Here is a 27,315-nt window from a genome sequence, read left to right on the forward strand (position 1 = left end):
CAGGTTCAATTCCCCAGGACCCGCGTAAGGCCAGAATGCACAAGGTGGTGCATGTATGTGTCTGAAGTTTGTTTGCACGCCTATTCTCCCTCTCGATCTGCCTCTCTCTCTCTCAAGCAAATAAAATTAATTAAATAAAAAAATCTGACATTAGGTAGGTCTCAAGTTTAGAATAGCCCTTCATTGTAGTCACATTTAGGCGCGGCACTGTTGATAACAGGGAAGTAATTCCCTATCAGGGAAGTAATTCCAAGCAGTTAGGATCTCCTCTGGCTGGGTACCCTAGGTCACTTCCAAGAAGACTCAGGGAGCTGGGAAGACCCCGCTCTGCAAGGGCCCGGGAGGGGCGGGGCGACTCCAGGGGGCGTGGCCTGATGGTAGGGCGCGATGGCGGCGTGGGGCGTGGCCTGGTGACGGGGCGTGGCGAGTCCAAGAGGGCGGGGCCTGGTGTCGGGGCGCGATGGCGGCATGGGGCGTGGCCTGGTGATGGGCGTGGCGACTCCAGGGGGCGTGGCCTGGTGGCGGGGCGCGATGGCGGCACGGGGCGTGGCCTGGCGACGGGGCGTGGCGAGTCCAGGGGGGCGGGGCCTGGCGGCGGGGCGGGGCCGGCGGCTCGGGGCGCGATGGCGGCGGCGGCTGCGGCGGGGGCCGACGGGGACTGGCAGGACTTCTACGAGTTCCGGGAGCCGGCCCGCGGCGCGCAGGAGCGGGAGAGCCGCACCGCGAGCCCCGAGGCCGGCGCGGGCGCGGCCGGCGGCTTCCCGGCGCTGGCGTGCAGCCTGCAGGAGAAGCTGAGCGAGTGCTTCCGGCCGTCGGGCCCGGTCGCCGAGCCCCCGCCGAGGACCGTGCGGCCCCTCACCGAGCGCGGCCTCCTGCGCGGCGACGAGTGAGTGCGGGCCGCGGGCGGGCGGGGCAGCTGCCGGGCCTGCCGCTGTCCTGCGTCCTGATGCCCGGCTGTCCTGCAAAATTCTGCTGCCCTGTGGTCCCGCCGCCCCGTTGTCCCGATGCCCTGCTTTTCTTCTGTCCTGCTGTCTTTCTGTCCCGCTGTCCTGTCGCCCTGTCGTCCTCGCGTCCCGCTGCCCCGCCGCCCTGCCCCCGCCCCGGCCTCCTTCCGCCTCCCTGCACGCCGAGCTCCGCCCCGCGGCGGCGGGCGGCCTGGCGGGAATTTAAATCCCCGCTGCCCGGGGTCCCCTCTCTCCCTGCCTGTCTGTCTGTCTGCCTGTCTGTCTGTCTGTCTCAGACCCTGTGCACACCCGTCCATCGCTCTCCCAGCCTTCTTCACAGCGCCTGCCCAGTGCTTTGCAGGGTGTGCGGCTTACTGAAAGGACCCTGACCGCCGCCCCCCTTCCGAGCAGGGCCGCGGCGCAAGGGTGGGATTTGTGCGGAGAAGGTGCCCCGGGAATCTGTTCGCCTTCCCCTCCTCACCCCGGACCTCGGAGCCAGCCAGCCATGGCGCAGGGACGGACGCAGGGCTCCTGTCGTCCCCTGTGCGCTGTGGGGGCCAGTGCACACCCAGGTCCAGATGACAGGAGCTCCCTGGTGGTCAGTTTCAACGACGGGCAATTCACAGGGATTGAGCAGAGCAGGAGGAGGAGGAAGGGGCAGAGTCTCCGAGAGCACTCGATTATAACTTGGTTAAATACAGTTTCTAATTGTGTACCACAGTTTTGCCCCAAAACGTGATGAAAGGGATGGTGAGAGCCTGTAACCTTGAGCCTTTTTGTTTTTGTCAGGGTGTGTGTGTGTGCGGGGGTCGGGGGGGGGGAGCCCCTGTAGCAGCTAGAGGTGAAAGGAGCACTTACTGACCGAGGGTGATGAGTGTGCTAGAGATTTGCAGAGGCATGGAGAGACAAGAAGCTAGGGGGAAGGAATTCTTCTTGGGGCATGAAAAGATCCACCGAGGTAGAAAGGGGCTGGCCGGGAGTGGTGGCCAAGGCCTTTGATCCCTGCTTTCGGGAGGTGGAGGTAGGAGTATGGTCGTGAGATCGAGGCCACCCTGAGACTACATAGTGAATTCCAGGTCAGCCTGTGCTAGAGTGAAACCCTACTTTGAGAAGAACAAACAAACAAACAATAAGGAAAGGGGCTTCCTGTCCCCTGTGAGTTGGGAGATTTATCACGAGAAAAGGATGGAGGTTGGGGTGGACGTCTGTAAGAGGCCACCTCTTTTTATTGGTTCCTCTGTCCATTGTCCTACCCAGGAGTGGAGGGGAAAGTTCATGACTGGATCTTAAACGCACACGTAAAAGCATTCAGTCAATAGCACAAGGAAAGTCATTTCCCGAGGAAGATAGTGTCCCGCAGCACTGACAGCCCCTTAGTTTCACATATGGTTAAGAGTCACTTAGACGAAGGGCACGGCGTGGATTTTAAAATTACAAGAGTAGCTTAAAACAGGTGAGTGTCACTGCACAAAAATTCTTGGTTTTGCTTCGGCTGGACATTCTAGAAGTGCTTGTTTTTAGCCTCGCATTTGTTGCCTTTGCCTTTTTGATACAGGGTCTCATAATAGCCCAGGTTGGGCTCCAAGTTGTAGTTAAAGATGACCTTGCAACCTGGTGTGGTGGCGCACGCCTTTAATCCCAGCACTCGGGAGGCAGAGGTAGGAGGATTGCCGTGAGTTCGAGGCCACCCTGAGGCTCCATAGTGAATTCCAGGTCAGCCTGAGCTAGAGTGAGACCCTACCTCAAAAACTCAAAACCAACAACAACAAAAAATGATGACCTTGAACTTCTCATTTTCCTACCTGTGTCCCCAAAGCACCACCATACTCGGCTTTATTAATTTTGCTCTTTTTTGTTTTGAGACTGGGTATCCTGTAGCCCAGGCTTGCCTGGAGCTTGCTAAGTCACTGAGGATGACCTTCACTTCTTATCCTTTTGCCTCCTCCCTAGAGCTTGGATTAAGCATATGCCACCCAGGTGATTTTTTTTTTTCCCTGTGCTCAGGATAGATAGAACCCAGGGCTTTGTACATGCTGGCCAAACACCACCCAGTCTCTCTCTCTCTCTCTTTTAAATTTAATTAATTTATTTGCAATGAGAGAGAGAGGGGGAGAGAATGAGAATGAATGAATGAGCACCCCAAGGCCTCTAGCCACTGCCAAAGAATCTCTAGATGTATGTGCCACCTTGTGCATCTGGCTTTATGTGTGTACTGGGGAATTGAACCCTGGTCATTAAGCTTTGGAGGCAAGTGTCTTAACCACTGAGACCTCTCTCCAACCCTCTTGTTATTCTTTTTAAAAACATTTTATTTATTTGAGACACAGAGAGAGAGAGACAGAGAGAAGGAAGTAGATAGAGCGAGAGTGTGGATACTCCAGGGCCTCCAGCCGCTGCAAACGAACTCCAGAGGTATGCACTACCTTGTGCATCTGGCTTTATGTGGGTACTGGGGAATCGAACGTGGGTCCTTAGTCTTCATAGGCAAGTGCCTTAACGGCCACGCCATCTCTCCAGCCCTCTTGTTATTCTTGATAATGGTTTTTAGTAGCTGGTATATTGGTGGCAGTGCAAGTCTTGATTTGTGAACGCACAAGAATTGTTTGTGGGATGGGCTGCTCGCCACCAGCCTTGACTCCCTTTGCGGCATACAGCTGCTCAAGGGAGGCGCGGTTATCCCTCTTTAGTAGCTACAGAATTCCTTACAGCACAGCAGGTCCTGAAAAGGAGGACCCTCGAGATTTAACACTTGATCATCCTAGAATGGTGCTGAGCCCTGCTGATTCACGGTGGCTTGGGCTCTCTGCCTTGGTGGTCCATGGGTGAGGACTTTTCCTGCAGAAGGCAGTCACGGGGACTGTGTCCACACATACTGCTTTATCTTAGGGCTTTTTCAGTTTTCGTTTTGGTCAACATGGATTGTATTTATCTACTGAAGAAGACTTACTTCAGAAGGGTAACCTGCGGGATGCAACCTGGGTAGGACTTTGACCTTGAAAAAGAGCCGCCCTGCCTGCCGTCGGTTTATGACTGCTAATAATGCTTGATGATAAAGATGAAGGCACCTCGGTTGTCTTGGCCACCGCATTCTGGAATTTGTTCACTAAGGTTGGCCATATGTCCTTGCAGCTACAGTGGTTCTGGCCTTGGTGGAGAAGGGAGGGCTGTTGATTGTCCTCGGTTTTCTTGGAAACTCCATCTCAACACCGTCACTTCTTCCAGGAGAATATTCCACTCTGTTGGCCTCTTACAGCGTCACGTCAGAAGCAGCTGAGCCACAGTCAGAACCACTCCTTCAGCACTGCCCTGACCAGGGCTTGCTGTGCAGAAAGTTTTCAGTATTTGGAAAGTTTTTGACCCAGGCTGGTCATACTCAGCAAGCAGCTCTTCAAGCATATTGTCTCTAACCCTAGCTTACTGACATTAGTATCTAATGTCACTTACACTAATTAAGCTTCATCGTATTGATACTTCTGAATGCTTGTTTTTTCCATAAAATGTCATGTTTTACTATGTTGATTATTATGTTGGTACCAAAACCTGACTTTTGACCATGAACTTGGAGTTTGCTGTCGTTGGTTGGCATGGTTTGGGATTTTTCTCAATACAGATCATTTAAATTAGTGCCTCAAGTGATGGAGCTGGAAGGAATGCCTGCTTCTTATCCATGCTTCCTTTGATGCCAGGGTAGTGTGGCCCACTGTAGCAGACAGCTTCAGGTTCACTGAGATGAGCTTCCAGACCAGGCACAGCTAAGGAAGGATTGTATTGAAGCTTACAGATCCAGGGGAAGTTCCATAATGGCAGAAGAAGCTGGCCTGCTTTCACAGATCCAAGCAGAGAGAGAAGCACAGGCCAAAAGCCACACAACACAGCACACTTCAGGAACTCCAGCTAGGCACATTTTGTGTATCTTTACATTAGAATCTGAAACCCACCACCACACCTTAAGATCACCCAGTGACACCGCCTCCAGCCAGGTGGCTGCAGATGCAAACTGCAAACTAATAAAACACTGAATATATTGGGGGCCATCCATTCAAACTACCACACCCACATAGGCCAAAGACTTGATCAATGCTTTAGGAAAAATGTAGAGCCTGGCTCCTAAAACCAGGTCAAATGTCCTTTCATTTACCCCATCACCTTCCCAAAATGCTGTTTGATTTAAGGTGAGGTAAAGCAGTGGCTGTCTGACCTGTGGATCCCCTGCTTTCCCCCATTGATTTCATCAGTCTTGCTCTTTATCATGCTATCTTATAAAGTAGATACTAAACCCTGCTTTCAAATCAAACTTGACGCCTTTCTCCCGAAAAGACAACATGCCTCTGGTTAGACTTTTATTTACATTATGAAAGTCTTCGTGTTTAAAGGCACAGAAGATTATAATGCACAGTGTGCTTTGTGTGTGTGGTCTCTGTCTGTCTGTCTGTCTGTGGTGCTCTTTTTCTCCCACCCTCCCTGGAGACCGACTGTAATGCACAGGGTCTTTACTGTGTGCATGTGTTTTCAGGTAAATTTTAAACTTCTTAGAACAGTGCCCTGCGGATGGCCAGTGGAAGTGTTAGATAGTGACTTTGGGAGCTTTCGGAACCATTTCACGTTCCCTCAGGACATCTTGGTAGTCTAGTTACAAGGTTCCTACTCAGTCTTATTTAGGCCACTCAACCTTTATTGGCGTTTTTTCCAAGAATCAGTGAGCTTTCTTTTGCTTTAATACTCAGTGTCCTTCCACTATAGTACTGGAAATTTAACGGAAGACGTGTTTGAATATTGCCTCTCATTGACCGTAGTTTCTTTCTTTTATAAGGATTTGGAATGCCCTGACAGATAATTATGGAAATGTAATGCCTGTAGACTGGAAGTCATCCCACACGAGGGCCTTGCACTTGCTAACTCTGAACCTCTCAGAGAAAGAGGTAAGTCAGTAGCTGATCCGACAGTGCCTGCAGTATTGTTGCTGGGAATGGAAAAAAAATCCCAGCAGCATTTGTGTTCAGGACGAGCTCATGGCACTGCCTCTTGTTGTCAGGATCATAGCGTCGGCACTGTCCTTCCCGTGCCATCTCACCTCCACTGGCTGGCACAGTTCTCCAGTTCATGTGTTTACTTTCACATGGTTAGCCAATTTCACTACTAATGAGCAGTGTTTCTGCTTCTGTGATGTGATTTGGATGTGCTGAGAGTACTCAGAAGAACGCCAGGTAATTCAGTAATTCTGGGCATGACATTCATGTCATGACAGACATGATGTCCTGAGAGCACTGAGAATCCTAACCTTGCATTACTGTATCGAGGGTAGTGGAACGTCAGGTAATTTAACAATGTGGGGCATGACATAATATGGCTGTGCACATCAGAGAACCATTAAAAGGCATTTAAAAATATGTATTTGAGAATGAGACAAATAGAGAGAGAGAGAGAGAGAGAGAGAGAGAGAGAGAGAGAGGTAGGTAGGTAGGTAGATAGATAGATAGATAATGGGTAAGCCAGAGCTTCCAGCCACTGCAAACGGGTTCTAGACACATGTGCTACCTTATGCATCAGGCTTTATATGGATACTGGGGAATCGAACCTGGGCCCATAGGCTTCACAGGCAAGCACCTCAACCACTGAGCAATTTTTCTGGCCCCTAAAAGGCATTTTAATTGTTGACTTTTTCAGGTATTCTTTGCTAGCTTAACCAGCTGAATGCTTCTGTGTCCATCTTGGCATTGCAAGTGAAGATACCTTGAGGAGCAAACGTGTGCACGATAGGGTGCCTTGGGGCGCAAGAGAGGGAAGAGACTGACTTCAAGTAGTGTTTAAAGCTGTTGAGGAACACAGCCAAATTATGTCAGTTTCAAAGCCAGACTGTTCAAGTTCCTCAGCAGAGAACAATGTAAGCTCATGTCAGGTTTCTGGCACACTCTATTTCACTAAGTATAATTATGTGATTATTGAGGGTATAATGCACTAGGTCTGTCGGTATTTTAAATAGTAATGTTAGTGTTTGGTGAAATGACTTTCTTAAATGTGTGACTTGGAAAAGCCTGCCGCCCTCCTTTTCTAGTGGATGGAGAATTCTGACACCGCATCCCGGAAGTCCAGGACAGAGCCTTGGTGTTTGTTCCAACCATTAACCCTTGCAGCCTTGTGGGATGAAGCGGGACACATTTATTTTGTTTGTTTAGGGCCTAGCTGTCATTTTTGGGCTTCATCCAAGTTCCCTTCTTTCTCTGAAGCTCCCTGGTACCATTTTAGCCTTTGCTGATCTCATGGAATTATACCATTTTAGAGTTGGGAGGAACTTTAAAGGACACTTAATCCAGCCTCTCACTTGGGCGAGTCCCCACCTACAGCATCTCTTGACAGATGGTCATTTTGCCATAACCTAAATCCTTGTGTGGAAAGACAGCACTCCTCTGCATGGAAATTGATGATCCTCTTGGGGATGTGAACTTTCAGAGGATTTGTTACCCATCCCACAGGATCAGCACTGGTTGCCTCATGGGTGCTAGCCCCTACTTTGTCCATATCTGTCAAATCATTACTGTGCTGTGCTCTATTTTATTTTATTTCATATATTTATTTATTTGCAAGGAGAGGGGGGGGAGGGAGGGAGGGAGGGAGGGAGGGAGGGAGGGAGGGAGGGAGGATGAACATGAATGAATGGGTGCCCCAGGACCTCTAGCTGCTGCAAAGGAAGTCCAGAGCATGCACCACTTTGTGCATCTGGTTTTATGTGTGTCCTGGGGAACCAAGCAGACAGGCTTTGCAAGCAAGCACTTTAGCCACCACGCTGTCTCCCCAGCATATTAACTGTGTTTACCTATTCACCGTGTGTTTATGTGTCTGTCATTAGAGTGTGACTTCCTGGCAAGTATTTTTGTGTTGGTCTTTGTAGTAACTACCACGGTGCCTAGCACGTGGTCAGTAGTAGGATATGAGTTTTGGAAGTGAGATTGCAAAGTCAGAGATCATGGTGAGAATTTGGTTTTTTTTGTGTTAATTTTTTTTTTTTTTTTGAGGTAGGGTCTCACTGTAGCCCAAGCTGACTTGGAATTTACTCTGCACTCTCAGGCTGGCCTTGAACTCATGGTTATCCTCCTACCTCTGCCTCCTGGCTTGTTTTTGTTAATTTTTTTTTTGTATTGAAAATTGTACTGAATCTACTGAATAATAGTCTACTTATAAGTACTTTTTTGACCTATTTTAAAAAAGTATCAGGCTGGAGAGATTGCTCAGTGGTTAAGGTTCTTGCCTGCAAAGCCAAAGGACCCAGCTTTGTTCTTCCAGGTCCCATATAAGCCAGATGCACAAGGTGGCGCATGTATTTGGAATTCATTTGCAGTGGCTGAAGGCCGTGATGCACCCATCTTCTCTCTCCCTCTTTTTCAAATAAATCAAAAATAAAAATAAGAATAAAGATATTAAAAAAATTTTAAAGTATCATATAAGAATTCATTTCATAGTTTTAAAGAGCAGCACATTAACACAATGATGAATTTGGTACTGTAATCCAATTTTCTTGAATAAAAAGCTAGATCTTAGATTGCAACTTTACTCCTTTTTGTTGTCTTTTTGAATTGTGTTTGTACAAGCATGTGTGTGTGTGTGTGTGTGTGTGTGTGCGCACACCCATGCCATGGTGTGTGTGTGTGTATGTGCACAGCCATGTCATGTGTGTGTGTGTATGTGTGGACGCACCCACGCGTGGTGTGTGTGTGCGCGTGCAGCCATGCCATGGCACATGTGTGGAAGTCAGAGGACTCCCTCAGGGCATTGGTCCTTTCCTTCCTTCCCTTCCTCCCGTCTTATCTGAGACAGGGTCCTCTTGGTGTTTGCCACAGGAGCGCCAGGCTACGTGGCCCGTGAGCTTCACAACTGTCCTGGCCTGCCTCCCATGGTGTGCTGGGATTACAGGTGCATAGGTCACTCTTGCTTCCAGCATTACAGGGATGCTTTGGGTCTGAACTGTGTTTGGCAGGCTTGTGGAGCAAGTGCCTTCAACTACTGAGCCATCCCCCCAGCTCCAGATGCTGGTTTAAAAAATATTTTAAAAAATTTGAATTTTGTATACTTATTTACTTACTTATTTGAGAGCAAAAACAGAGACAGAGAGATAAAAGAAGGGAGGGAGGAAGAGGAAGAGAGAGGGGGGGGAGAGAGAGAGAGAGAAAGAAAGAATGAATGAATGGATGTACGTACCAGGGCCTCCAGCCACTGCAAATGAACATTTGCATCTGACTCTATGTGGGTACTGGGGAAGTGAACCCTGGTCCTTGGGCTTTATAGGCAAGGACCTTAACTGCTGATCCATCTCTCCAGCCCCAGATACTGTTTTTTTTTTTTAATTTTTATTTTTAAAAATTATTTATTTATTTATTTATTTGAGAGTGACAGACACAGAGAGAAAGACAGATAGAGGGATAGAGAGAGAATGGGTGCGCCAGGGCTTCCAGTCTCTGCAAATGAACTCCAGACGCGTGCGCACCCCTTGTGCATCTGGCTAACGTGGGAGCTGGGGAACCGAGCCTCGAACCGGGGTCCTTAGGCTTCACGGGCAAGCGCTCAACCGCTAAGCCATCTCTCCAGCCCAGATACTGTTTTTTAATGTCAGGGTAATGAGGTAGCCAAGCTAGTGATTAATAAAGATTTGAAATGTAATAATAGCAATGATCATAAAAGCTTTATCTAGAAAAATTCAGATTAAAGTAGACAAGTGATAATCAATCAGTCATGTCATGACTGTTCTTGTAATGATTAGAAGTGAAATTAGAACCTACTCCTCAGGAAGAATTGCAGCATGCTCTGAGTTCCTGGAGAACACATGGGTAAGATACAAGTCCATTGGTTATGTGGAACAAATGGCATTACAGAAGAGCAGCCATGTCTCTCTTGCAGATGCTCTGTAGTGGTATTACCACTGCCAGTTAGGTATTGTATTCTTTCCCTGTAAATTACCCTACTTGTAAAATAGAGTTTACAAGGAAGGGTTTTTCTTGACAATAGTATGTACGTACGTATGGTTTAAGATGAGAAAAATATTCAGGAAAACAACAGTTTGCTAGATTTCACTTTTTGCTTTCATTGAAGGTTGTGATCCTTATTTCTAAGTTTGATTTGCCTTTTCTAGAATACAGGCAATTGTATATATTCCAGATTCGTATATGGGCACATTTTTTTTCCATTCACTGTATCTACAATATAACCCAAGGACACAATGCCACCAGCTGAGTCTAACCCACACATGGGAGGGAATGATGGGAATGCTTGGCCCCAAGGAGGCACATTTATGCTGAGCGGGAGAGTGAGTAATGACCTATGACAGCCAAGGTTAGTGTTCAAAGGCTGAAAGCAGTCCAGCCTGGCATATGCCCTCTCTGTGGGGAGTGGGCTTGGCTCCCTTTCTGGAAAGATGATCTGGGGTCAGTCTTTCTGTTGTCATGGAAATTTCTTCTAATAGTTTACTGTATTACATTTGCTCTTCTTGAGTGTGCTGTGAGATGGAATGTTTCTGGGTCATTGTGGCTCAGAAAGTCTCTTCTGAATCATCTTCCATGTACATTTTTACCAAGAGAGGGGCTCTTCTTTCTTCTCTTCTTCTTCCTCTTTTTTAAAATTGAAACTTTTTATTTTTATTCATATATTAGAGAGAGAAAGAGAATGGGTATGCCAGGGCCTCTAGCCACTGCACATGAACGCCAAATGCAAGTGCCACCTTATGCATCTGGCTTACGTGGATTCTGGGGCATTGATCCTGAGTCCTTAGGGCTTCCCAGGCAAGCTTCTAACCGCTAAGCTCTCTCTCCAGCCCTCTCCCAACACCCTTTTTTTGAGACAGGATCTTTTGTAGCCTGGGTTGGCTTCAAGCTTATGCAGCCGAAGATGACCTTGAACTCTTGTTTCTCCTCCTCCACTTCCCCCGTGCTGGGATAATAAGTGTGCACTACCAGGCCTGGTTGGTGTGTGTACAGTGTGTATGCAGAGGTGCACAGTACACCGTGTGTGCATGTGCGCAGAGGCCAGAGGAGGACTTTTGCTGTCCTCCGCTTTATTTATTTATTTCCTTATTACATGTAATTTATTTGTTTTTGTGAGATGGTCTTTTTCACTGAACCTAGAGTTGCCATTTTCAGTCACACTGGCTGGTCAGTGAGCCTCAGTGATTCTCCTGCGTCTGTTGCCATCAGGCTCGGCGCTGCACATGGTCACGGCCACACCCAGGCTTTTGCTTGTGTGCTGGGGAACAAACAGGCCCTTGTGCTTGAATGGCAAGCACACTTAGCTACCTACCGAGCCGTTTCCTCAGCTTTTTAGATTTTTTTTCCCCCTTTTTTGTGGTAGGGTCTCACTCTAGCTCAGGCTGACCTGGAATTCACTATGTAGTCTCAGAGTGGCCTCGAACTCACAGCAATCCTCCTACCTCTGCCTCCCAAGTGCTGGGATTAAAGGCATGCGCCACCACGCCTGGCTCATTTTTATACTTTAACAATAAACAGGGGAAGATAATTTTAAAATTAAAATTTTACTCATCTGTAAGTCAGAGGAGAACAGTAAACCAAAGCCGTGGTGCTGCGGCTGCCACATAGAAGGGGGTGGGCCAGCAGAATCTGAAGCGTGGAGGTCAGCCATAGTCACACTTAGGTCCATGCCGGATGCGGTGGTTGTAATCACACGTCCCCCATGAACACATGTGTTTTGAGAGCTTGTTTCCCAGCTGGTGGCAACTTGGCATGCCGAGCCTTGCTGGAGGAGGCGTGGTGCTTGCTGTGGACCTTGAGTTTACTGGCCCTAGCTCGCCAGCGTTGGTTGGCACACTCTCCTGCTACTGCTTTCTACCTTCTGTGGCAGAGGTGATGTCCAGCCTCTGCTCATCCTATGCCTTTGTCTTACCATCATGAAGCTTCCCTTCGAGACTATAAGCCAAAAAAAGAGAAAAACATTAAAAAACAAAACAAAACAAAAAAAACCCTTTCCTCCCATTAGCTGCTTCTGGTTGCGTGCTTTGTCCCACCAATGCCAAGGTAAGTGCAACAGAAAATCGGTACCAGCAGAGTGGGGTTGTTACTGGTGGAAACATGACGACGTGGATTTTGGCCTGTTGTAACTGATTTTTTTTGTAACTGATTTGATGGGGGAATGTGGAAGGATTTGAAACCTTGGCCCAAGAGGTGTTTTGCAGCACTGCAAACAGTTTGATGCATCATTCTGGTCAGAGTTGAAAGACTTAAATGCAGGAAGAAGTGTGGATTGTGTAGGCTTGGCTTTGGAGGGGAAAAATGAACTTGGTCAGGACTGGGCTAGAAAGAGGCTTATTGCATTCTTTCTGTATCCCGAGAACTTGTGCAGGGTGGTATTGCATAGAAATGCACTGGTGTGAGCAGAAGGATATGGCACAGAAAGAAATGGAAGTTTCAGGGTGAAGATAGCACGAATTCTGCTGCAGTCATTTCAGAAATCACCACCATTGAGATTGGGCCAGCAGTTCTGCACGGTGAGAGCAGAAAGAATGCTGATTCTGCTGACGGAATGTTCCACTCTTCAGAGTCACTTTTATCTCTCCCCCCCCCGCCCATTAGCAAATTTGGTAGCCCACCTGGTACTATGGAAATATGACAAATGCAGGAAAGAGAGGGCCATTGGATTTGAAATGTGATTTTTGTGTTTTGGAAATGGCCACAGGGCAGTGTGAGACAGACTTGTTAGAGTTCCTGTGTGGAGACCCGACGGAGCCATGAGGGTTGCAGTGGAGATCCTCGGACACTTGGAAAGTGCCAGGGCTGTGAGACAGTTGCCAAGGAGAGCTGCCAGCTCAGGATGGATTTTTCCCCAGGCTGTGAGCAGTCCAGCCGGAGGGGTGGATTTAGAACTCCTGAGACTTTGTCACAGGTTAGAGATCATGGACTTGCTACATGATTTGATGTTTGCCCTCTTTATTTTAGACCTTGCATTGGTTCCGTGTTTTCTTCCAGTGCCATTTTTATTTATTTACTTTTTTGCAATGTGAAAGTTTACTTAGTGGTATTATGTCTTCTTGATTTTACAGCTCACAGATAAGAGACCTTCTTACACTATGGGGATGTTTGAACATTGTTAGGATTGATAAAGCCTATGGAAATTAAAAATATTTAATTTAATTTAGTTTATTTATTTGAGAAAGAGAAAGAAGCAGATAGTGAGAGGACGAGCACACCAGGGCCTCTAGCCCTGAAAATGGACTCCCGATGCATGCGCCACCTTGTGTATCTGGCTTATGTGGGTCTTGGGGAATTGAACGTGGGTCCTTTGGCTTTGAAGGCAAGTACCTTAACCACTAAGCCATCTCTTCAGCTAAAAACTATGGGAGCTTTTAAAGTTGAAGTGAACACATTGCATTTCATATCATGGATGTTGTGAGGAGGGCAGGGGTGGAATGTGGTGGTTCGAGTTAGGTGTCCCTATAAACTTATGTGTTTTATTTTTTTAAATTAATTAATTTTTTTTTTTATTTGAGAGCGACAGACACAGAGAGAAAGACAGATAGAGGGAGAGAGAGAGAATGGGCGCGCCAGGGCTTCCAGCCTCTGCAAATGAACTCCAGACGCGTGCGCCCCCTTGTGCATCTGGCTAACGTGGGACCTGGGGAACCGAGCCTCGAACCGGGGTCCTTAGGCTTCACAGGCAAGCACTTAACCGCTATGCCATCTCTCCAGCCCAAATTTATGTGTTTTGAATGCTTGTTCCCGAGCCGATGATGGGGCTTACTGGAGGAGGTGTGGTGCTTGTGTAGACCTGGGGTGTATTCGCCCCTAGCTTGGCGTGTTAGTTGGCTCACTCCTCTGCTGCTGTTTTCCACCTGCTGTGGCAGAGCTGGTGTCAGCCTACGTTCAGGCCACGCTTTCCCTGCCATTCATGAGGCTTCCCCTTGAGACCGTAAGCCAAAAACAAACAAACAAACACAACAAAGAAAACCTTTCCTGCCGTCAACTGCCTTTGGTTGGGTGCTTCGTCCCAGCAGTGTGTTGGTGACTATAAACTCTGATCACCCATATAATATTTCGTAATCACCTGGTGGCCTTTTTTCAACTTTGTACTATGATCTTGAAATGAGACATCACTCAAGAGGAAGATAGTCTCTTAACCTTTCCCCTGCCTGGTGAAGTTACGTTCTTGAAGGAGAGGCTGTCACCAGCCGGGGCGCGCCCGAGCTGTGGCCCCAGGTGAAACGGCGACCCTTGCCCTGCTTCCCTCATGCTGGGCTGCTCGTCTGCTTTCGGCAGGTGACCTGTTGTTTGATTGTATTTTTCACTGTTAGACCTTGTGAAGTGACCTTCCAGTGAATTGACCTTCTACCCAGAGGATGAAGTGAGCTCTTTTCAAGTCCTCTACCTTCCCCCCAACCTTTACCCAGGCTACCTGCCCCCCATCTTAATGCAGTCCTGTCAGAACCCTTAAGTCCCTCTGCATCACTGATACTGACAGCTGAAATCTGCACCACTGACCCATTTTGTATATTAGGTTTCTCCCACCCTTTCTCCTTCCCTCCTTCCCTTTCTGAGATAGGTTTTGCTGTGTAGCAGTCCTTGAACTCATGACTGTCTTGTTTTCACTGCCCTGAATGCTTGGATTAGAGGCGTGTTTCCCCCTTGCCTGGCTCAAGTTTTATTTTTTTCTTAGGGTAGTAGTAGTTGGCTTTTTGGTGTACGGTTTCTTTAGGTAGCTCACCAAATTAGCCCCAGAAGGGCCATAAAATTTATCTAGTAATGGAATATATCAGCTACACTCTAGCTTCTTAAACTGTGGGTTGTGACCTCATAGGAGGTTGACAACTGAATGTGGGGATGGCAACAATGAAAGGTTTCTGAACACATAATGATCCAAAGCTCATGATCAAATGGGTTGTGAGTTGGCGGTGATCCTGGCAGCACTAATCAGTTTGTGTGGCATGGCTGCACTGCCGCCTTCGCTCTGAAACACAACACACGTTTTGCACACATGCTGCTCCAGGGAATGTGCTGCAGCCCCTTACTCACACTCAAGACTGTTGTGTGGTGTGAATTGTAGTGTTTATTGTACATGCAAAGTTTGCAGTTTTTTTTTTTTTTTGGATTAAAAACTTCAAGATTGGCCTGGATAAATGGCTTAGCGGTTAAGACATTTGCCTGCAAAGCCAAAGGATCCCAGTTTGATTCTCCAGGACCTACGTAAGCCAGATGCATAAGGGGGTGCCTGTATCTGGATTTCGTTTACAGTGGCTGTAGGCCCTGGCATACTCATTCTCTCTCTCTCAAATAAATAGATAAATAAATATAATATGTTTTAAAAAACTTAAAAGATTTTGGTCACAGCCTTTAATGTAATATACTATATGATTAATATATATCTCTTTAGTTATATACTGTGTAATATAATGACATGGTTTCTTCTTACAGTGTCTTTGTAGCCATTAATTTTTTTTTAATTACCCAATGTGTGCTGATTCTTCTTGAAGAACAAATTCTAATTTTAACTCGGGTTATCACCAAAATAGTAAAGTCACAATAGATGATGGCTCATAGCTAGTCAGTTAGCTAGAGAGGCGATCACTGCTTGAAGTTGTAGAGTTCTTTCAAGTAGCTTTTACAATTAGTATTGGTATGAGACTTTCAGCATTATTAAGGGGACTATTTATATTGGTTTGGGCAAAGTTATGAGGAACTGACTAGGTTTGGTATCCTAAGGAAGGCGATAACAGTGGCCTCTTAACAGCCTGGCATTGAAAGGTAAAGAGAAAAGCCAGTGTGGTGGCACATGCCTTTAGTCCCAGCACTCGGGAGGCAGAGGTAGGAGGACTGGCATGAGTTCAAGGCCACCCTGAGACTCCATAGTGAATTCCAGGTCAGCCTGAGCTACAGCTAGACCCTACGTTGGAAAACAAGAAAAAAAAGAAAAGGTAAAGAGAGAGAAGTTTATGTAACCTGAAAAGAATAGTTTGGGGAGGGGGCTATCTGAAGAGCTGTGGCCTTTGGTAAATGGCCAGACTAACCAGTGGCATTCTGGCAGGGAGGAAGACAGCAGCCTAAGTGCCCAGCCCTCTCCTCCTCACCTTGCGGTCTCCTAGCGTCTGCCTGCCAGTGAGGTGGCACCCAACTGGAAGCCAGAAGCCAAGGGCAGCCTTTGATCTGGAGCAGATGGCCAGTTCCCTCAGCGCAGAGCATGGTAGCAAGTGGCGTGATGTCATGGGAAACTCCAACCTAGTTCAGTGTGAGCAGTTTTAGGGAGAGGAGAGATGCTCAGCTGGGAAGGCTAAATGGGACCCTTATGGATAGGTCCTATTTACTCTGACCATCAGAAACTTTCTTGTGGCTTATATTTTGTTTTCTGGAGGCCTTTATCATGCATCAGTTTGTTAACTAAGCCACATTTGTTGTTAAAGCTGCCTTATTCTCCCTTGTACTCACTTTAATTCCTTTCCACTTGCTAATGAATATTACATTTCTTTCTGTTCTAGTATCAGTTTTTATAGTGTCATATAGTTGTCACTAGCTATTTTCTAGAAAGAAATAGGTAGATGTGCGCTTTTATCAGGCAATAGAGATGTATAAAGCTTCTTATCAGTTTTACGTTTGTACCACACGGTGCTCACTGCTTCCCCTGTGAGTGTGTAGAATGGCGAGCTTTCTGGTCCAGAGTGACGTAGCGACTTCTCCCTTTCAAGAGACACCCCTTTGGTGAGCATTCCCCGCAACACCCACCTGTTGCTTCTTCAGCCCAGAGTTGTCGACTTGCTCTGGTCAGAAGATCCTGCTTTTAATGCGGGTCTTTTTGCTTTTAGGTGAGTGATGGCTTGCTCTTTGATGCCTCAGATGAAGAGGAGCTGAGAGAGCAGTTGGACATGCATTCCATCATTGTCTCCTGCGTGCACGAGGAGCCGCTGCTCACTGCAGACCAGGTGTGGAGGGGGTTTCTTCTCTACAGGGAGAGCAGAGCCTGGAGCCTGCAGCCCCGCCCCACTGTGACAGTCACTGTGCCCCATTGTGACACTGGACTCCACACCCACACCCCACTGTGAGAGTCACTGACTCCACACCCACACCTCACTGTGACACTGACTCCACACCCACACCCCACTGTGACAGTCACTGGAATCCACACCCCACTGTGACAATCACTGGAGTCCACACCCACACCCCACTGTGACAGTCACAGGAGCAAACACGCACACCCCACTGTGACTGTCGCCCAGGTCTGCCAGTGTTTACTGGTTCTTTGATCATACAGGCCTAAAAGTTCCTCTTCCCTAAAGTAACAGACAAGTGTGTGTTGCCCAAGGATGATGTGATCTTGTCATTTGGAAAGATTTCCAGACTAGGCATTATTGGTGAATATGAGTTACTAAGGGGAGGGTTATTGCTTAAGTCAAAACAAAATATTGTGAATTTTCCTTTTTCTTTTTTTTTTCACATTTACTCAAACGGGTAAACTGTACTGTGTCTGTTTTTATAGAATTCCGAAGAAGAAATCAGTGGTGTATATTAGAAACACCTATTATGTCCCTTAGAGAGAAGTGAGCATCATGCCTGTGGAATATTCTGATAACGTCAACCCCGGGTTAGTTTGAAACCAGTCGAGTCGGCAATCTCATTTTTGTGAACGCTCCTCCCTCTGTTGTGTTGTCAAAATGCGACACCAGAGCCACTTCCTGAAGTAGAGTGTCCCCCGCTGTGTGGACTGTGAGCCCCGTCACGGGGTCTTTCTAGTCTGGGGGGAGGAGAAACCGGCCTCCTGTTGCTCCCTGGTCACGTTGGTGGTTGGAGTGGTCCAGGCTGGGGAAGACCATGGTGCTTGAAGAGCAAGTTAATCCTGTATTGGAGAGCTGTTCTGAGGTGGAACATGACATCGCAGAGGAACATGTGGCCCTGAGCAGTCACTGTCCCCTAGGAATCCCCCTGGCTACTTCCTCCCCGCCTCTCTCAGTCCCGTTCGCGCCGCCTTCCGCGTTTCCTCGGCAAAACAGCCGCCTCTAAGTCTGTTGATTTATGAAACGTTTTACATGTGCTCGTGATATTTTACTCTTCACCGAGTTACAGTTTTAAAAACATATACATTTTTAATCCTTAAATCATTTTTTGGAGTACTGAGTAACTTTTGGCTTTCCTTTATAGTTTGGTTGAGTTCCATTTCCTTCTGTATTTTTAGAATCTGGAACAGGACCACATACACCTGTACGGTTTGAACCACAGCGTGTCGCGCAGTGGTCACTGTCGAGAGGAAAGGCAGATAGGTTTCTGAAGTCCTCTGCTTCCTGTAGCTTTATTCCTCATGTTTCTAGATTTTTAGTAATTTTAAATATCTCTTTGTTCTTCACTGAATTAATAAATGACATTCTTTTCCTGCTGTTAAAAGAATAATGTGCTTCCACAGAGATAATTTCTTACTTTCTGCACAAACTTTTTGCAGTATTATATTTTGTATTTTTTTTTTTTTTACTAAATATAGGTGAGATATAGATGGAACACTTACATGTGATATATAGTAGTCTCTTACTTGTGTTATTTATATCAAACCTCATGATCTGTTTCACACATGTCTAAAGTTAATTATATCAGTGTTTGTAGCACTGTTTTTTAGGCATTTCAACACCTGGAAGGACCTACTGAATTATGATGAACATTGAATCATATTCTCTTTAATTTTGTTTTTGTCATATATTTTATTTTTAAAAAAATATTTTATTTTTATTTAGTCAGAAAATGAGAGAATGGGCATGCCAGGGCCTTCTGCCACAGTAAATGAAATCCAGATGCATGTGCCATCATGCGCATCTGGCGTACATGGTTTCTGGGTGTCGAATCTAGGTCCCTAGGCTTTGCAGGCAAGCGCCTTAACCACTAAGCCATTTCTCCAGCCCTCGTGTATTTTTGTTGAGCTTGCTTATTCTTACCATCTAAAGTTGGGATAGTCAGAGCATTCCCTCCTATCCGCTGTTGGTTAACGAGGGCTTGGTTTTCTTTCCTGTTTTGGGGGTAGAGGCTCCTTGTACCTTGGACTGACCTGCAACTGCACAGTGGTCGGGCCGCTCCCTCCCTCCCGGCGGCTCTCCCCGCTCCGCCCGCCACCCCTGGCCAGTTCTCGAGGACTCGGTGCTCCCTCCCGGGTTGGCCTTCGGTAAGCGAGCGCCGCCTTGCAGACGGCTCTTCTCCCCTGTGTGTTTGATTAACAGTGGCGTGTGTATTTCGGAAGGTTATTGAAGAAATTGAAGAAATGATGCAGGAATCACCGGACCCCGAAGAGGACGAAACCCCCAGGCAGTCAGGCCGTCTTTCCATGCTGTCGCAGGAGGTCCAAACCCTGAAGAGGTCGAGCACGAGCAGCCACGAAGAGAGTAAGAGCCCCTCCTGACACTGGCGCTCGCTGCTTCCGTCTGTCCGTCCGTCCCCAGCACCTCCGCGGCCGCCTGGAGCTTCTGTCCTCTCAGGCTGGCCTGACCCCTGCGCTCCGGCTGGACAGTTCTCTGAACACACTGATCGTTGTTCAGAGGCTGTTTCCCCTTCAAACCCTGAGCCAGAAGAAAGTACTGCAGTCTGGGTGGTTTAATTGCCCCCAAACTTATTTACTTATTTTTAATATTTATTTATTTGAGAGAGAGAGAGAGAGAGAGAAGCGGGGATGGGGGACATAAAGAGAATGGACGTGCCAGGGCCTCCAGCCGCTGTGAACAAACTCCAGACGCATGTGCCCCTTGTGCATCTGGCTTATGTGGGTCCCGGGGAACCAAATCTAGGTCCTTTGGCTTTGCAGGCAAGCCTCACCACTAACCCATCTCTCCAGCCCCCAAATTTCTTTTCTGACTGTTATGTCTGCTAGAGGTCTGAGATTGGGGGATCTACAGATTTGGTTTCTTCTGAGATCTCTGCCCTGGCTGAAGGTGGACATTTGTGTCCTGTGTCTTCCTCACATGGCAGTCTGCCCTTCTACACATGACTGTGCCCACACTGCTGCTTCTTACAAGACACAGGTCATATTGGATTAGGCCCATTCTTACACCTCCCCTCCTTCCCCCCCTCCTTCCTTCCCTCCCTCTTTTCCTTTCCTTCCCTTCCCTTCCCTTCCCTTCCCTTCCCTTCCCTTCCCTTCCCTTCCCTTCCCTTCCCTTCCCTTCCCTTCCCTTCCCTCCCCTCCCCTCCCCTCCCCTCCCCTCCCCTCCCCTTCCTTTCCTTTCCTTTCCTTTCTCTTTTCCTTCTTTCCCTTCTTCTCTTTCATCTTTCTTGTTCTTTTCTTTTTCCTTCTTTTTTCTCTTGAGGTGGAGTCTCACTCTAGCCCAGGCTGGCCTGCAGCTCGCTCTGTAGTCCCAGGCTGGCCGTGAGCTCTCAGTGATCCCCCTACCTCACCCTCCTGCGTGCTGGGATTAAAGACGTGCCCCACCACGCCCAGCTCTACCTCCTTTTTACATAATTAAAAATGTTTTTATTTATTTATTTGAGGGCAGAGAAAGATGGAGAGAAAGACAGACAGAGAGAGAATGGGTGCACCAGGACCTCTTGCCACTGCAAACAAATTCCAGATGCATGTGCCACTTTGTGCATCTAGCTTTACATGGGCACTAGGAAATCAAACCCATCAGGCTTTACAAGTAAGTGCTTTAACCACTGAGCCATTTCCCAACCCTGTAATTACTTTTATAAATGCATGGGTACAATCAAGATAGTAAGTATTTACTGAAAATAATTCCTCTATTGATAAGTAGTGATTGTGATGGAGTAAGGAAGAATTTTAGAAATCAAAATTATATTTGAGTTGGATCTGTGTTTGTCCATAACACCAGTGAACTGTAAAAACTGCGTGGTTGGTTATGAAGAGTTTCCCTATAACTGGCCTGTGGATGTGCAGTTGTCACATGACTGCTTTCATCCTTGAATGCACACTGACAAGATCCCTCCTGTTGTGAACTCTGTTGTGACCTGGGTTTCTAGCTGTGGCATGACCAGAGGTCTGAGGTTTGCTTGCCTGACTCCCCATGTACTGTGAGGCTTCCGGTAAACGTTTGGAAGGCCCGATGGGCAGCGTTCTTCTGGCTGGTGGGCTGTTTGGCCCTGGCCCTGTAAGGTACGTGCTTAGCACTGCTGGAGTCCTGGCTCCAGATCTCGATATCTGATGGTACAAGAATTGCATGTTAGTGCGCTAGAGTTACCCTACCTGCCTCACACTGGTGGATCGACAGGGGGTTTGCCTTCCTGTAGCTCTTTCAGCTGGGAGTCCGAGATTAATTTGTTGGCCAGTTTTTCTTCGCTGTCAGGTGGGATTGTGTCCCTGGGTCCTCATGTGACCTCTGTGTCCTCTGTCCAGTTGTCCTCCTGTTGTAAGGACAGCACTCAACATTGGGCTTGGGCCCATCCTCACAAGCTCGTTTCCCTTGACGGCTTCTTCAAAGACTTTTCCCAAAGCCTCGCAGTCAGTCTCATTGTGAGGCCAAGGCGGCCGGGCTCCAGCAGTGTCCCGGCGGTCCCGTGCTGAGGAACAGTCAGTGGGGGTTCAGGGGATACTGTCCACTTTCTTCCTCCTGGTGGCTAGCAGAGTTCATTCACCACACAGGCATATGGGATTGAAGCCACTTTAGATCCCCTCACCCGGGCTCTTCCTCCTCTAGAAGTGTGCTAGAGCCTCGCTGAGAGGCTGCCCCTTGTCATGTGGCACTTTCTGAACCTCACACTGCGGGGTCTCGACTGTGGCACCGTCATGGGTGCTTGGTTTACGCACACCAGCAATCGTGCTCTGCTCCCCGCTGAGAAAAGCCTTCCCCGAGCGCTCTGAAGGCTTGGCCTCGTCGCTCGACGCCGATTCCGGCCTGCGTGGCGCGCTGCCGGCTCAGCGTGTGCCGTGCTTTCTGTCTGGCCGTAGGAGTGAAGAGGCTGTCGGTGTCCGAGCTGAACGAGCTGCTGGAGGGCATTGAGGCGGCCACGAAGGGGTACTCGGAGGAGCTGGTGCAGCAGTTGGCGCTGCGAGACGAGCTGGAGTTCGAGAAGGAAGTGAAAAACAGCTTCATTTCCGTCCTCATCGAGGTGCAGAACAAACAGAAGGAGCACAAGGAAACCGCCAAGAAGAGGAGGCCGAGGAGCAGCAGCTCTCAGAACGGGAAGAGCGAGAGAAGCCACGTGCCGGGCACAGTAAGTGCGGCCTGGAGGCAGGACGGAGCCCGGGTCTCCGCGTCTCACAGCCGCTGCCCGTGTCCCCTCCCACTCGGGCCAGAGCGTGGCCGCGACCACAGCCCCACGCCCTCTTTCCTAGACTGAGCGTGCTCAGCTTCTCCAGAAAGGGGTGCCTTTCTAGACTGAGCGTGCTCAGCTTCTCCAGAAAGGGGTGCCTTTGGTGTCCTCTGGAGAATTCACCCCTGAGGTGTGGTGGGGTTCGTGGAGAGAAGACGCGACAAAGGGAAAATGTCTTCCCGCCAAGAAAGCGATCATGCCCTCCTGCCGCGGGTGTTGCCAGCGGGTGTTTGCACTGGGCTCAGGCCCATGAATGGCTTCATTTCCCAACGTTGGCCCACTTCTGAGTTGTGAGCTGAGAGAGTGGGGGGGTCAGCTTAGGGCTGGTAGCACTGCACCCAGAGTGAATGCACGTTTTAAGCAGGCTCCTCTTGATTTGTCAGACATCAGGGGCAGCTCTGTGACATCAGCCGTTTTGTCACATATTTAGAGATCAAGATATTGCTGACAGTGAAACCAAATTAGAATATTTGAAATTTTGACCTTTCATATGAAATATTTTGTTTTCTGTTTAATGCTTTTTCGTATGTAGGTCTTTTGAGTTCACTGGATTAAATTTCATTGTAAACATTATATGTCAATTATGAGGTATATTTCTTTAGTTGATCTTGAGCCCTTCTCTTTCTCTGTGATAGTTGAAGCCTTGTATGTTCCCATCTTGACTTTATTTGTGAGAAAATGTTGGGAGTATTTTTAGAGTATAGTGGTTGGGTCAGGTTTTTAAAGGAGACTTTTTTAAATTCAGTGTTGGTGACATATCACAAACTGGCCCTTATGATCAAAAGTAATGTAATGGGCGTGGTGATGCATGCCTTTAATCCCAGCACCTGGGAAGCAGAGGTAGGAGGAGTTTATTAAGGCCACCCTGAGACTACGTAGTGAATTCCAAATCAGCCTGGGCTAGAGTGAGACCCTACCTTGAGAAAAAGCTAGATATATGTATATAATCTCCAAGGATTTCTTTGGCAGACGCTCAAAAATCCTGGGAAGAGAATTCTGTTGTTGGGATCACTAGTGAGTTCATACAAAGAGTCTTACCACATAGTCCATTTATAGTGGTATTAATAACTATGAGTAAGTTCACATTTTCTTAGAGTAATATGCATTTGTACAATATTATAAACTGACTTGGAAAAGTACTTTATTTTTGATAAATGGCAGTATTGATTGAAAGGGCATTTATTTAGTCATTTCTAGGGACTATACTGAATAGAGAACCACACTGTATATTTGTTTTAAACACATAGCCCTGGAAATTGTGCTGCAGATATCAGCAGTATTTTACATTTGCATGTAATTTGAAATATTGCATTCTTTAAATTGCCCTATTATCCTAGCAGAATTGAGTAAAAATTCTTAGTGAAAAAGTCCTAGCATGGATGTTAATTTCTGCCTAACTCCTTTTAGGGATTACATGTAAATCCTCTATTTATTGGTGCTAACACTTGGCTGAGAAAAACAGATTTATCCCTAGAGGGGTTTAAAGGCTTCTTTTTGTAATTCCCATGTAAACAGGGTTAGCATGGAACCATTGTGTGATTTTACATGGCGCTTATACTGAGAAGCAGATTTGGCAAGACAGCAGCATGAGAGTCATCTTTGAACTTCATTAGTCCTGAAATAGATTCACGGAACAGTCATTTTTTTTTTCTTCACAGTATTCGAACTTGTGAAGTTGCTCATTGGTCCTGAGCTACTACTTGTGACTAAAATTTCAGTTAGGACAGTAAAGGCATGGCTCAACTCCTGGCCCTTATTTCTTATGTCTTGTCTTTTTTTTTTTTTTTAAAGCTAAAATTCCAGAGAACCATCCTCTTTGTGATCCAGACAGCTCGAAACCTGTGATTTTGATGATAGTGGTTGGTGGCTCAAAAGAACTGTTAAGTGAAATGGCCGGTTGGGTAAACAGAAAGCTGGAGGTGTTGCCTTCCCAGACATCTTACGTAACACGCAGCCGTGGCCTGTTCTTGAGCATCAGTGATATTAATTACCTCCTTGTAGATGTCTTGTGTGACCTGTTCCCCCCCCCCTCCAATAATGTTGCTTTTTATCTTCTTGCCACCAGTGTTTGTGAGATAGCAGAACTTGCAACTTTTCCTCAGTCCTGGAAGAACTTCCATTTTTCAAGCATGTTTCATTGAGGCAGTATGTCTTGTAATGGGCAAGATACTGCTCCCACAATTTCCAGCTTGTTTTCTGGTCCAGGAACTCTTACGAAACATCTGGGTGGGTAGAAAGCAGAAGAGCTAAACCCTGTAGGTGTTAGTCTTAGGGGCATGTTTTGTTTCAAATATTTGCTGAAGAAAATAAGGGATTTTGGCCGGGCGTGGTGGCGCACGCCTTTAATCCCAGCATTTGGGAGGCAGAGGTAGAAGAATTGCCATGAGTTTGAGGCCACCCTGAGACTAAAGAGTGGATTCCAGGTCAACCTGAGCTAGAGTGAAACCCTACCTTGAAAAGCCAAAAAAAAAAAAAAAAAAGGTGGGGGGACTTTTCGGGGGTTAACTTTCAGAATAACAGCATTGCAGATGGGGTGGCGTACAGCATGCGCGCACTCAGCCAGTGTGTGTGGAAGACCTGTCTCGTGCCAGACGCTGCTCAGAGCGCAGTGGGGAGTAGAACAGGCCAGCTGCGTGCCAGCGTGGAGCGTCACTTCTACTGAGGGAGATGGGTACTACTCAAGGAAAAGAATGAATGGACGTTGTGAGGTCAGGCGGTAGACAAAATGCTGGGTGAGGTGGTTGACTCACTGCTGGCGAGCTGCCTTGGTCACTCCTTTGCCCCATGACGCGTTTGGCAAACGATGGTGCTCGGGCCCTTTCACGCTCTCGGTTCACTTCTACCCACTGAACCATCATCTCCGCAGCCTCGGAGAAGTTAGTCATGCCTCAGAGCAGTAATGCACATTCTCAGCCCCTGAATGCACCCTGATCTGAAGGTGGGCAGTGGTTTGGCCCACCAGCTGCTTGTATTCTCTGACATGCTGCGCATGTTGTCATGCTTGAGATGGTCTCCCATCCACTTGTGAGATACACGCGGTCTTGTAGTGTTAGCTGTATTAGAATCCGTGCCTCACGTGTCTCCCAACAGCGCAGGCTCCATGAAGGCGTGTGTGCAGTGCTTCCCAGTGCCTCCTTGCTAGCACATGGAGACTGACCCCAGACCTCGGGCATTTGGATTTGAATTATTATCACTCTAGTGGGACTTTTTGAGGGGAAAGCTTCTGTTTACATCAAACATTTTCACAGGTCATTAAATTTTTGAGGTGATTCTCTTGAGTATGAGTTGTAATGTGCCAGGCATGGTGTAACCTGGTAGCTGCTGTCCGTCTAGGGTGATCTCAACTGTGAAAGGTGTCATACTCGAGTACACTGATGTGGATGAAAAAGGACATACGTGTGTGTGTGTGTGTGTGTGTGTACACACGCATATTTGTGAGTGCTTGTGTGAAGGCCAGAGGTTGACATCAGGTATGCTCTCCACCTTTTTTCAGGGGCGGGCATTAAAATTTCATATTATTATTATTAATGACGTATTTCGTATGGTTACATCATGGGTTGGTACCCTCTTTTCCCTCATCCCTGCCCCATTCCACTGGGGACCATCCTCCGTGGGGTTTGCAGTCACTTGTGGGAGCAGCAGTCAGTTATTTTTTGGGGGGAGGCAATGTTTCTGGGCATGATGGCTCAACCTCTTACAGTCTTTCCGCCCCCCTCTTCTGCAAAATTCTCTGAGCTGTAGTAGATGGGTTTTAAGCCTCTGGATCTCTGCCTTGGAAGGTGTTGAGTGTCCCTGCGTCTCTCTCTTTCCCCTGATCTTACTTTTTGAGGCAAGGTTTATTATTTGAGCCCAGAGCTTGCTGATTGGGGTAGTTTAGCTAGCTAGCTGACTACTGGATCCTCTGTCTGTGCCTCAAGTGCTGGGATTCCTCCTGGCATTATGCGGGTACTGGGAATCTGAACTCAGTGCCCAGCAAGCACACTTACTCACTGGACTGTCCACAGCCCAGTTACGCTCTAAAAATCCAGTGATGCCTTTGATGTGCAAGTCACATCTGAGGGGGCTTATTCTGTCTTGCAAAGTTAGGAATCTATAGTATCCTTTCTTGAACTAACCCTTCTTCCATCCTTTCTTCCCTCCCTCCGTTCCCTGCTCCCTCCTTCCTTCCCTTTTTGAGTGAGCCATGCCAATTTACTACCAACTTCAGCTGAAGACAGGTGTTTCTTCTGTGGAATGAAGTGACTCCACACACAGCGGGCTCTCACGCACCTCCACCTCTGACTGCAGCACTTCCAGCTTTAGCCAGGGTTGATTTTTCCTTTTTCCCTTTCACGATTTTCATGCTGCCCCCAGCTGTCTTCTCAGCGTTTGCCCCCGTTGTCAGTGCGTCTTGCATGGCTGTGTGACAGGTGTGGGAACAGCGGATGCAGCTCAGTCCAGCCATTGTCAGTGCGTCTTGCATGACTGTGTCACAGGTGTGGGAGCAGCGGACGCAGCTCAGTCCAGCCATTGTCAGTGCGTCTTGCATGGTGTGTGACAGGTGTGGGAACAGCGGATGCAGCTCAGTCCAGCCATTGTCAGTGCGTCTTGCATGGTGTGTCACAGGTGAGGGAACAGCGGATGCAGCTCAGTCCAGCCATTGTCAGTGCGTCTTGCATGGTGTCGCAGGTGTGGGAACAGTGGACGCAGCTCAGTCCAGCCATTGTCAGTGCGTCTTGCATGCTGTGTCACAGGTGTGGGAACAGCGGATGCAGCTCAGTCCAGCCATTGTCAGTGCGTCTTGCATGGTGTGTCACAGGTGAGGGAACAGCGGATGCAGCTCAGTCCAGCCATTGTCAGTGCGTCTTGCATGGCTGTGTGACAGGTGTGGGAACAGCGGATGCAGCTCAGTCCAGCCATTGTCAGTGCGTCTTGCATGGTGTGTCACAGGTGTGGGAACAGCGGATGCAGCTCAGTCCAGCCATTGTCAGTGCGTCTTGCATGGTGTGTCGCAGGTGTGGGAACAGTGGACGCAGCTCAGTCCAGCCATTGTCAGTGCGTCTTGCATGCTGTGTCACAGGTGTGGGAACAGCGGATGCAGCTCAGTCCAGCCATTGTCAGTGCGTCTTGCATGGTGTGTCGCAGGTGTGGGAACAGTGGACGCAGCTCAGTCCAGCCATTGTCAG

General features: G+C 47.9%; 1 protein-coding gene across 1 annotated transcript in view; it reads left to right on the forward strand.

Moving 5' to 3' along the window:
* The first annotated feature begins 374 nt into the window (after positions 1 to 374).
* The window catches only part of Fez2 (fasciculation and elongation protein zeta 2), a 44,123-nt gene continuing 17,182 nt past the window's right edge, over positions 375 to 27,315 (forward strand). The window contains exons 1-5 of the mRNA XM_045137284.1: positions 375 to 886; positions 5,755 to 5,863; positions 16,723 to 16,839; positions 19,131 to 19,272; positions 21,786 to 22,051. Of these exons, the coding sequence (XP_044993219.1) occupies positions 375 to 886; positions 5,755 to 5,863; positions 16,723 to 16,839; positions 19,131 to 19,272; positions 21,786 to 22,051 (1,146 nt within the window). The remainder of the gene's footprint in view (positions 887 to 5,754; positions 5,864 to 16,722; positions 16,840 to 19,130; positions 19,273 to 21,785; positions 22,052 to 27,315) is intronic.

The sequence above is a fragment of the Jaculus jaculus genome, chromosome 18, assembly GCF_020740685.1.
Source record: "Jaculus jaculus isolate mJacJac1 chromosome 18, mJacJac1.mat.Y.cur, whole genome shotgun sequence".
Lineage (NCBI taxonomy): Eukaryota > Metazoa > Chordata > Mammalia > Rodentia > Dipodidae > Jaculus > Jaculus jaculus.